General features: G+C 35.1%; 1 protein-coding gene across 8 annotated transcripts in view; it reads right to left on the bottom strand.

Annotated features, from left to right (window-relative positions):
* Window positions 1–12,154, bottom strand: part of GRM8 (glutamate metabotropic receptor 8) — a 349,088-nt gene that overhangs the window by 67,877 nt on the left and 269,057 nt on the right. For all 8 annotated transcript variants that reach the window (XM_048080808.2, XM_013188397.3, XM_013188398.3 and 5 more), the window contains one exon: window positions 5,103–5,239. In XM_048080808.2, the coding sequence (XP_047936765.1) occupies window positions 5,103–5,239 (137 nt within the window). The remainder of the gene's footprint in view (window positions 1–5,102; window positions 5,240–12,154) is intronic.

Here is a 12,154-nt window from a genome sequence, read left to right as displayed (position 1 = left end):
TTGGACTTGAAGCTTACAGTGTTACAGTGAGTATTTGTTTCCCTTAAGGACTAAGATAACATAAGTGGATCTCTACTGAAGCTTCTTATCTGCTTCAGCTAAATACCTGATACTGAAAGCATCAATAATTGTGTCTCTCATCAATCAAAAACTTACTAACTTGGAAGAATCTAGATTTGTATCTACATATATTTTCAAATTATGTTCTTTCAGTACAGATTTTTGTAAACTAAAACAATGTATAAGTTTGAATTGAAAACAGTTTATAGTTTTAACTATATTAAAACAGATTTTTTTTAAAGAGACAAAATATTATATTTCATAATTCTTAAACATTTCAACTTTTCCAAATTGGCTTTTAGGTTTCAAAATAGAACACTTTTAAAGAGAAAAAAAAAAATCTCTCAAAAATGAACCATTAAAAAAAATTTAATCGATTGCTAAGTCATAAAGGAAACTGAGAAATATTTCTTATTAAAATTTTAAGACTGGAACTTTAAGACTGAAAAAAAAAAGCCATCAGTCAACACCTCTTTCTAGCCCTTATTACAACATATACAATACAAAACATAGTTTCTAAGAGGGAATTCATTATTAGTCATATAGGGGGTGTCGTAAGGGGGTGTCGAGAGGCAGGAGACCTTTTCTCCGTTAACACCAGTGACAGGACCCGCGGGAACGGGGTTAAGCTGAGGCAGGGGAAATTTAGGCTCGACATCAGGAGGGGGTTCTTCACAGAGAGGGTGGTTGCACACTGGAACAGGCTCCCCAGGGAAGTGGTCACTGCACCGAGCCTGTCTGAATTTAAGAAGAGGTTGGACTGTGCACTTAGTCACATGGTCTGAACTTTTGGGTAGACCTGTGCGGTATCAAGAGTTGGACTTGATGATCCTTAAGGGTCCCTTCCAACTCAGGATATTCTATGATTCTATGATTCTATATCAGGAAGTTGATTTCAAATCATAACTACTAGGAAAAGCAAGCTTGTTTTTAACTTTCCTCCTACAGAGATTACATGGTTGAGAGCTCAAATGTGCTAAACCCACACATTCATAGGGAACTTTTACACGTGATATGGTATGCAAAATACTGTTGCAATATGAATAAAACATAACTTTCGTGGAAACAACTGCCCTTTCCTGTTGCTCTTTTTTATTATTATTATTATTCATTTTTTATTATTATTATTCATTATGAAAAGCAGAATATTTTGGAGGGGAAAGGTTTATAACTATCAATGTTGCTTGAATATATGTTATGTTATTCTACTGATGAAGAAATGAAAATGAGGAAAGCAAACAACCCCAAACCCTGGCAGTTAAATATAGTCAATGATCAGAAGTTCTAAATCTATTATTTTTTCCATCAAAGTCATACAAAAAACTTCTAGTGTCTGATTATTTACAGTGCATTAAGAACATTTAAAGTTGGGCAATCTTAGAGAGGAAAAGAACTTTAAAAGAGGTATAAATTTACAATGCAGAATCATGTAAAATGATAATTCTTTAAAAGCCATCCAGATTCTTGAGACTGATGTTTCTAAATATCTGCCCTCAGGATTGCCTTATGTATGTCAAAGCCTAAGATACCTTATTCAAACTCAGGAATCACGTGAAAGTTTAAAGTTTGAAGATCGAGTTTTTTTTTTTTTAATTTTACTTTTATTCTGTACATCACAGTATTGTTACATATCTGTTTGTTTTGTAAGGATTACAAGAGTATTGCTGATCAGTAATCAGAAGTTCCTATAGCTGCTTCAGAGGAAATCTGAAAGGTCAGCCTGCCCAAAGGAGATCATTAAGGTTACTGAGGTCTACAGGGAGAAAACAGTATCCTAGCTAGTGAAGTATGCTGACAAAAAGCCCCTTAGGAAGCAAGATACAGTCTTTATCTAGCCAGAGCTGGCACTTTCTGTCCAAAGGGGAAGCCAGCATTGCACCAGGCTTTGCTCCAGAATAAGTCTGAAGCTTGACCACAAGGACCCTGAAGAGTCAGTGAAAACTCTGAGGAACCAGAGACCAGCAGAGGAAACCTGAGGGTTAGGTTCAAAGACAGGATGAGGGTTCTCTACAAGGTGACAAGCCATAGCCCAAATGACAGAGATCTGCAGTCTTGACTCAGACACTTGCAGTCAAGACTCAACAGAGAAAATATGACAGAGTACCCTAAGAGAAAGGAAAACAAAAGGAAAAGAAAAACACACAGAAAGAGAAAATGGAAACCTTGACTCGACAATTTAGGTGCAAAACATATTTTAATCTTATTTTAATTATTTGTTCAAAAGGTTAAACTACTACAGTCTCGGTATTTTCATGATTTATTTTTCTATCATAGCAAATAAATGAATAAAAGCTATAATTTTTCTGAGACACAGTACCAGATATACAGACCAACACAATAGTGTTACCACACAATTTTAAATAGAAAAATCCATAAAAACTGGAGTAGATGTAGAATTATCTATAGAAGATATCTATCTGACACAGAGATTCGTTAAAAATCAGTTACATGTGTCTTCATAAAAAGGAAACTGCTGGAGAAAGAAGGATACAGTGGGAAAAAAGTATTATATTTTAGAAACATTTCCTTTATAGAACAGCAGCATAAAAATATTCATTGCTTTGCCTTCAACAAATATAGAGTTTTTCACTGAAACCGCTGAAAATATCCTCTATGTTCCCTCTGATTTATTGGCAAGCAAAGGCACTACCGAATTTGGCATATGATGACTTGGAGTATTGACAATCACTCACAAAGATTACTTGGTCTCAGTATACTTTGTCTAGTAAAATGAGTTGGTAGGATTGCCACAGCAGATCATCATGTGGCATAAGTGTCATTGACACATGCTATATAAACTCAGTGAATGCAGAAACAGAGGGAAACAAACTGCATCATCCATATGACTTCCCTCTTCATTGTTACTGTACCAGCACCAGCAGACTCCGACAGTGACTGGCATCCAAAATCTCACGCCATGACAAACCATAAGATATAAAGCTCACTCTTCACTTTAGAGCTCCTCCAGCATAAAGTTGAGTAAGTTCAAAAACAAGTGAAAGGTAGGAGGAGAAATATCTCATTGCTGAATCCTGCTGCACAGAGGAGCACTGTGCAACTGCTGGCACCCTGGGCCAGGTGAGCACAGGGCAGTGTGGCAAGAAGCTGGAAGCAGCAGGGTGTTGTGCCAGCCCTTTTGCATCTCTACCACTCCACAAGCTAGACAGCTCATCAGTGAATTTGAAAAAAGAGACAAAAGAAGAAAGCCACAAGAACATCCTAATACATCCATTTTCAATGAGAGTTAACAAGGGGTGTCCTTAGATAAATCCTTTCTTGCTAGCTTTGTGGTCAATGTGCTTAGCATGGTGTGGTTTCAGTAGTCTGAGTAGAAGCCAGTCTGCTGGTATGTCAGATAATTCCCGGCAGTACACATATATCAGGCAGAAATAAAGGGACTGAAAAGCCACAGACTTAATGAAAAATTTAGCAGTCTAGGTGGGGATACAAAAAGACAAACTGGAATGGAATTTGAGGCAAATTTTAAGGTAGCTCTAGCTATTACTATGTAAATGCTATTTTAGTACTAATGTGCAAAATGTATGTATCAGTTTTTCAGCTTATATATAAACACCAGAACTTTTCAGAAAACAATAGCAATTATGGAAATCATGAATGTCTGTTATAATAGACATAGTAAGGGTCTAACTCTAATACTTTCCAGAAATTACTATTTAGTACTAATCTTTACACTTGTTTAAAATGATTCTTTTTTCTTTCACGCCTCTCAGCAGACAGATATCAGGTTACTGGGGAGATAATACTGCCACACAATCTGCTCTGTGCAGTTTCTGTCGGTAGGGTTGTTTTTTGTTTGTTTGTTTGTTTGTTTTCTATTTGGGCAGAAGAAGTAAATAAATGAGTCCTTGCCAAGTAGTTACAGATATTAAATATTAGATATGGTAAAGTGATTTAACAGCTGTGCCTGAAAATGGAGAGCTATCACATGTATTATTGTTGGTAGCACTCAGATAATTATTGCAAAGTAGTCTCAACAGGAGAATCACTGGTAAATATTTACTACACTGTCTTTGCTAGTCTTTATCAGGAACCACTTACATGGAAAACCAGAGCTGTTAGAAAACTCTTCTTTGTGGTTTGATTAAAATTACTGAATAAACTCCCCTTGGTGAATCCAGTCATCAGTTCACACTGTTGCCTTTCTCACTAGCCTTTAGCAAAACAAAATTTGGTATTTCAAATTTGCAGAGCTAAGGTAAACCCTGTAAATCAATGATACAGGTTAAGTGTGTTGTGGTGTTCTCATGACTGTAACTTTCCTGGCCCCCAGAACTTCCCATTACAGTTGTGGCTTGATGCTTAGCTGTCATTCAAATATTCTTACGTATATTCTCTGAATCTTATTGGGATGGTGATTTTCAAAACAAATATAATTCAATGCACATGTGGGGCTCAGCTACAACAAAACTTGCAGAACTTATTAAAGCAGTAATTAGAAACACCTCCCAAGGAAGGGTAACTTTGTTTCCTCTGTTACTAAGTAATAGAGACTATACTAATGCTAGTTAACTACACAGAAAAACTCCAAGTTCTCCTTTTATATTCAAGAAATATTTTTATTGCGGTAGTTCATCATCCTAGTGTTTCAACCAACTCAGAAGTGTTTAGATAGTCCAAACTTCTCTTTTATTAAGTACATTTCCATCCCCTCATATCCTTTCTATTTTTGAAAGACAAGAGCAATATATATGTGTGAATCATTTTGTCTGACACCTTCTTTTGAAGGATGAGTTACTATTTCACTGCCTAACTTCATAGTCAGACTGAGGAATATCAGATATATAATGACTCTAAAATATCATTTAAAGCAGCAGGTGAATGTGCAACCCAACCTACTTTAAAATAAAAATAATTGGGTTCAGGGTTTTTTTTGTTATTTTTTGCTCTCGTCTCAAAAAGAGAACGGAGTAACTTTTCTATGCCAACTAATAGAAATCCTCCACATTCCTGAAATATAATAATGTAATATTCAAATGGTTGCATTTCTCCAATGTCAGCATCATAATTAAGCTACTACTTACATTTAGATGAAGCTGGTTGGTCCAATGACCAATTACTTTGTATTCTGTACTTTTGTTGGTGATTTGATACTGAAAAATGTCATAGCGTCCAGGAGCATCTCCATTTTCATTGAAGATAACAGGTGTTCCAGCACTCCCTGAAAAATATTAAAAAGCAATTAGTATAAATACCTTTATAGCAATTTTCCAGAAAAGATATTCTGGGGGAAAAATTATAATTAGAGACAGTTGATCACACTGACCAGGCTCTTCTCAATGCAACACTGGTATGGTAATAAGTCACAAAGAAAATGTGTGATATTTTCATTATCACAAAATCTAGCTTATATAGAAGTTAATGAAAACAACTTTAAAATCTCCTTTTTTTTTTTCTTCAAGAAAACACTGAAAAATAAATAAAAAATAAAGTGGAGAAAATCCTTTTGACTTGCAGAAGGGCACAATTTCACTTTAAGGTGTGAATACGGTGTAGTGGCACAAATAGCAATCTTCCGATTAACTCCTTAAAGACTTTCTCTGTGAAGTATGAAAATAAAGTGAATATCATCAACTTAAGAGCCAATGCTCCTAAAAGACCTTGAGGAACAAATCTCTAAATCTGGTCACAGCTAACGTGATCAGTTTCTAGCATTGACCACCTGTGTAAAAGTGTTTTATCAAAATAAATTAAGGATAGCAGCTGTGTTTGTTGCTCTCTCTTCTATACACGAGACTGTCAGACAGAAAGGTCCATTGCCGAAGCTGTCAAAAGTTATAAATCGACACTCTGTTCCTACTTCGATCAACAAAATGTTCAAAGATTGAAAACTACATGTCTACCTTGGCAGCCCGGCCAGCCAAATTAGAGCATGTTTTGATGAATTCCCTCAAGGTGACATTATCTTCAAGGATCTGCAGTCCTACAGAGATTTTGCGAAAATTGCACAAAGAATGTCATATTCAGCAGTGCCCCCCCCCCAAATTCACATGTACAGATGAAAGAAACTTATAATGGAGGTCCATTGAAGACAAATCCAAATATCTTAAAGTTGTTTTTCAGTAACTGGAGAATGAAAACTATATTCACTGAGTAAACAAACAAACAAAAACAACACTATTTTCACATCTCTCCATATGAAAATCAAGAAAAAGAGAGTACCTAGTTCCTAGTAAATTCCTACAGTATGAGACTTGTTAACATAATACCTAGAGGTACTATGCCCACTGTACGAACACTTTCCAGAGAATGTCAAAAAAAGCTTGAAAGTCTGGGTATATATTATGCAGAAGTTGGCCAGTAGAAGTGGGAATAGCAGTCTACATACCTACAGAATTTCAGCATAAATACTTCTTGTATCTCTGTCTCCCATAAATTATTGTGTTCTCCTGTTTTGTATAACAGCTTTCATACAAAACTGATATCCAGTGAAATGAACAGTGTTTTCAGAGTGACAAGTGGCACATTAACCACTGTGCCAATTTCACAGTTCTGCCAGCAAAATTCTGGCAGCAAAAATTAGATGTGAGCACACACAGAAGAGTATCAAAAGATTATGCGTGATAAATATTTAAGACCCCATTGAAATACAAGAGACTCAATACAAAATTTTGGAAATCTCTTTATGATTTGCTCCCAGTTTTGGCAGAAATAAGGGCAAGAAAAATGCCAGTCTACAATCTTCTATAAGCAGTGAAATTACTCTTCATTGCACAAATAGCAGGTTTATCCAACAAAATTCTTCCACCCAATAAACACATACTCAGCAGCTTTGGGTAAGTAGATGTTGAAGTAACCTTCAGACTATTTTTTCAATTTGTGATGCTGTGATGATGTGAAGATGATGTGAATCATCTTTCCACTCAGCACCATTTAAAGAGTTTATGGTAGGAACAGAAACCTATTACCAATGGATACATAATGTCCTTTGTCCTAAAGACCAATGGGGTTTCAAGTCACCCTTATGATCAGCAAAAACAGCGTGAGTTTATAATATCTTGTTGGTTTTTTTAGAAACATCATGTACGAGGAGTACATGATACAGTACAGGCCAGAACCATCTTCTTCTTTGATATTATTATGTTCTCATCAAGAGAATTTCACTCAGTGCACCACAGTCAACAGTGGCATAGCATCTTGCTGAATTCAGCTGCTACTCCAAGTTCAACAAGATCTCTCTCTTACAGCAGATGTTAAGATAAGCTTTGCCATCTTCATAAAGTTCAGTTTGCTAAAGTCTCGAATAAGTCACAGAAGATTCAGACCCCCAAATACTAGGAAGAATGTGCTATCTTTCTGTGGAATAACATTTTTAGAAGGTAAAATAACAGTCACAGTGCTTGTTATAAAGTAAATTTGATAACATCCTAGGGATGCTGCCATAACTAGTAGTTATTGTTAGCAAGTGGCACCAGACCAGTATCGTCATCTATGTCTTACATCTTATAATTATGTAATAATTATTACACTTTTTTTTCTATGTCATTGTTTTGTGTACATTTAATGAACCTAAAACAAGTAGGTATGCATGACTGGACTGTGCTAATAACTGTTAATAACCATGCTAATAACCATTAGTTACATAACCAGGAAAGCAAAGCTTAAAGGCTTTTGAAGAAAAACTAGGGATTTTAGCAAGGCTTTAGAAGAAGATTTGGAAGTGTAAGCAGAGAATGAAACTAGAGGTATCAAGGCTATAAACTAATCATCAGTGGTTAATTAGTGTTCTTAAAAGAATATTAACCTCATCTGAAGAAAAATGTACCCTGATGGATAATCCAGATGAACAATGTCTGAGAACGGATAGTCCACAAACCAAAAAGAAAGTATTTTATGTTAAGAAAATATATTTTGTTTGGACAACCCATTGAATGTATACTTTATTGAATTAAAGTGAATACTTCTGTGGAAAAAACTGCCTAAAATTTTATAGAGACAAGGCAATTAAACCATGTGGAGAAACATTGAAGCTGATTATAACTCATCACATTGGTGGAGACAATCTCGATTCAGTGTAAAACACTGTAACAAACCCCACTGAGCTGTAAAAGTGCCTTTTTTAACAATCTGATATGCAGAATTGATCATTCTTGAAATCCTATACTGTGTATACTTGTGTACTGCCATATATGTCTGTATGGTATAATTGCCATTACAGGGAATTGCATATTAATACTAGTTCAAGACACTGAGTATTTAATTGCTCCATTTAATGGATGTTGAGGACCCACTGCTAAATCTAAATGCAATATATTTTTGTCAGAAATTAACGCAGAAAATGACACTCTGACCTGAAGTAATCAGCCCAGGTTATATAAATTCCAGTTTATAAAAAAAAAATTTGGGAAACCACACTGAATAGTTCTTGGATAGAATGTTTATTTTAGAGAATAAACTTGGATACCCTCATTCAGGAACTGCATTTATTGGGAACCATCATGGAAAAATGTTACTTTTGCTTAGGAAAAAAGTCCCTGCAATGCTTGTCTAGATACCTCAGAGACCACAAGGCAGCCAACGTTTTTTTAAATCATTTCATTAATTTCATAATCATTTTTTTCATAATTTTTCAAAAATCATTTAGCAAGGTAGTTAAAGAACAGTGAGGGAACTGTGCCTTTTCACATTTTATTCTCGGTGTGCTTATGTTGCTCTGCATCATTTTAACCCATGATTGACTCGGATAATTGTATGCAATCTGTCATCATCTTAACTAAATTTTTAATATATTCTGGATGCCTAAAACAGAAGCACACGGTAGAATTTCAAGAATACATAATAAGCTTGGCCACCAATGGAAAATCATGTGTGAACCTTCATATTTTCCTTGAGCCAACCCTTTTTCTTTATTATTTATAAACTTAGTACTAACTTATTTTGAGATCCATTTCTGATGTCTATCTTTGTTGAACAACTCCAAATTACTTTTAGAAAATCTTTATTTATTTTTTTTAAATTGTAGCTCTATACTGATAAGAGAAGGGAATTTTTCAGATTTTATAATAAAGTACAGTGAAGTATTGTTCAAATGGCTTTCAAACGTGTTTTGAAATCACTTTTTTTTTTTTTTTAGCTAAAAAGGTACAAGAAAGTAGGAAAATGCATCTCATTTAATATCCTCAGTCTGTAAAGTCCAGCAGTTCAATCCCAAAGTTAGCAGAGGATTTGAGTGCCCTTACCTTTACAGGAACTACTTAGCCAAAGGGACAAAAGAGATAAGACAAAGTGGGAAACACATGGAGACAGAACTCCATCTGTTCGTCTGCTCCATCAAAGACATCGCAGAATGAACTGATGATATGGTCTAGCAGAGCTGTGGCTATGTCCAATGATGTGGTTCAAAAGACAGGCAAAGAAACATCGGGTTGTCTATCTGAACATACTTATCTCTCATCTTTTATCTTTTCAAGTCATCAGGTATGCATGTGTTTATTACTGAATACTAATTTAATAGCCATGTATGTATGATATGGTTACCTAAAAGCTTCAGGATTTTTGATTTACTGCTTTCCAAGTCCCTTTGATGCACTGAATGGCTAATAAATAGATAGCAACTAAAAATAACTCCATAATCAGACAAAACAATTTTCTAGAAACCCTATAGCTGGATGCATTATATAGTAGTTCCATTACCATTCAGTTGAAGACAATCTATATCTACAACATAAACGAAGAAGTTTATTAAGCTTAAAGACACATTTACTTATTGTATGTAATAAGCAATAATCTGATTCTGAGAGAAATTCTTCCTCTTCCTTCCGAGTTTACAACCAGCTGCATTAAACAACTTTGAATGTCAAGCTAACACATTAGCTAAGCATTACCAAAGGAATGTGTCTGTGACCTCAGTAGTTTATAAGCCTTTTAAAATGCAGCTTAAACTAGCCAGAGATGTTATTTAGTGAAGAAGAAGAAGAAAGTAAAATGTATGAGGTTTTTAATTCAGAATCAAGGATAAAAAGGATTCTTTTGAATTTTTAATGCCTTACGTTGATGTCAAGGAAAGCTGTTTTTGATAAACAACTGCTTTATGACAAGCCCTTTGTACACTGAATTTGAAAATTCACCTTCTTCTAAAGAAATCCTTAAACATGTACATTGATATTCTTAAGATGCTGCTCAGCAAATCCCTTATGTGCCTGCTTTACCAATTTTCTTTGCATGTGTACGTAAACAATCCCATCTCCTACTGCAAGCTGTGAGCTTATTTCCCTGTGAGGTCACCAAATAAGCTTTCTCAGGTGGCTTCCAGTGAAGTTTCTCTCTGCACATCTCCAGTAGTGGAAAGGAAGTGGAATGACTGGAAAACCACAAGTTCATACATGCAGGTGGCCAAATACATATTAAAATTATTAAGCTGTAGTGAAAGCTAAAATAAGAATAATGGTGAGCCTTTAATGATTTTTTTTTCTTTTTAAAATAGAAAGAAAGAAACAAAAAGAAATCTGTTAAATTAAATCAACAGCCTTGGGTTTCCCTTACAAGAAAATCTTTAGTAAAAAATTACTTATGAAGAACTACTAATTCAGTACCTTGACAAAAGTGTAGAAAAGTGATAAGCCCTACAACTGACATTTACAGAATATTCCAACTCCAGTGGAGCTGATTCCATTACAAAGATTGCTATGATATTTTACCAGATTTCAGCAGCTTGATATTCAGCTCATTTTCTAAAATGAAATGAAAATTACTTAAGCTAAATCTTCGTCCTTTGAGCTACTCTACATAGGCTGTTTTATCTATTATGAAACCCATTGCAGTCAGCAGGGATTCAAGGGTATGGTTAGATAAATAGAAGTCAAGCAGTTATAGTACACTATAATATAGTTAACTGTTGTGTACAAAAACCTCAAAATGCACCATCTGTTACAATTTGGCATTAATGGAAGACTTCAGATTTATAGAATCAACCCTTATTTCATTAATTTGTATTATTACTTTCAAGTACTAAGAGTTGAGGGACAGATTTTTTTTTCTTCCTTAATTTAGCATTTCATTTTAATTAGTTGTTAAAAAGTACTGCAGAGATGTACATGAGTTACATGGTTCTCACTAATGCGGAAAGAGGGACAGTAACCATGTGAACCTTCAGAACTTAGAATTCCCAAGGAAGCAGAATGTATCTGTAAAATTAGAAAGGAAATTTGTCACTGATAAGCCTCTCATTGAGACAAATGAAAGAGAAGATTGAAATAGAATGAATAGAAAGCGTAAACATAAGCTGTTAAAACATTTCATACTCAAAAAAAAAAAAAATCACTAACAGGGAATTATAAAGGATTATGTAGAACTAATAGAAGCTAATTTGTGAATATTAGGCTGGCAGACAGAGGAGGAATATACACTGTATTGGGCTACATAAGGTCTGTCATAAATGAAACCACTATCTGCTCAATCTTCATACAGCAGACATTTTGAAACAATGAACAATGCAGTTACTAAAGTAACAAATGTTGATTGTCTTACACATATTCAAAATCTGAAAAGACGCCTCTTTATGCTAACCCTAAAATGTCTCAGTTCATGATTAGGACGATAAAACTGGATCGCACCCAAGTGCCGCAAACTTACTGCTGTTTTACATATCCTAAAGTACTGGAGACACCCACATAGATGTGCAGAATATGTTTATGACAGAGAACCTGTGCCTTTCTGAGGCAGCAGCTGGAGGCCAGATGGATACCCTAGGGTTATCTAAAACAGCATTCAATGCCCATGTTAAGCAATTTATCTTACTTACCACAGAGCAGATTCTGGCTATTCATGTACGAAAGCAGAAAATAGAGCCAAAGGGAAACTGAGAGTACTACAGAAAATGCATAATATACAGTCTTAGGGCATGTGTGATATACATTATGGTGGCAGCCACTAGAGATGGATCTCACATAGAGAAGGTAAATAATCTGATATTAAAATAAAGTGATATAAACCAATTCCAGGCCAGGCAGTACAACTTTATATTATTGAAGCTGATGGATAAGAACTTTAAGGGTGACACTGCAGAGATGGATATAATTTGTTTGATGTCTTGGTGAAAGGCCTGGAACACAAGTCCTGTGAGGAGCAGCTGAGGGAA

Source organism: Anser cygnoides, chromosome 1, assembly GCF_040182565.1.
Source record: "Anser cygnoides isolate HZ-2024a breed goose chromosome 1, Taihu_goose_T2T_genome, whole genome shotgun sequence".
Taxonomy (NCBI): Eukaryota; Metazoa; Chordata; class Aves; order Anseriformes; family Anatidae; genus Anser; species Anser cygnoides.
The sequence above is the reverse complement of the archived record's forward strand: the minus strand, read 5'-3'. Positions and strand labels throughout refer to the sequence as shown.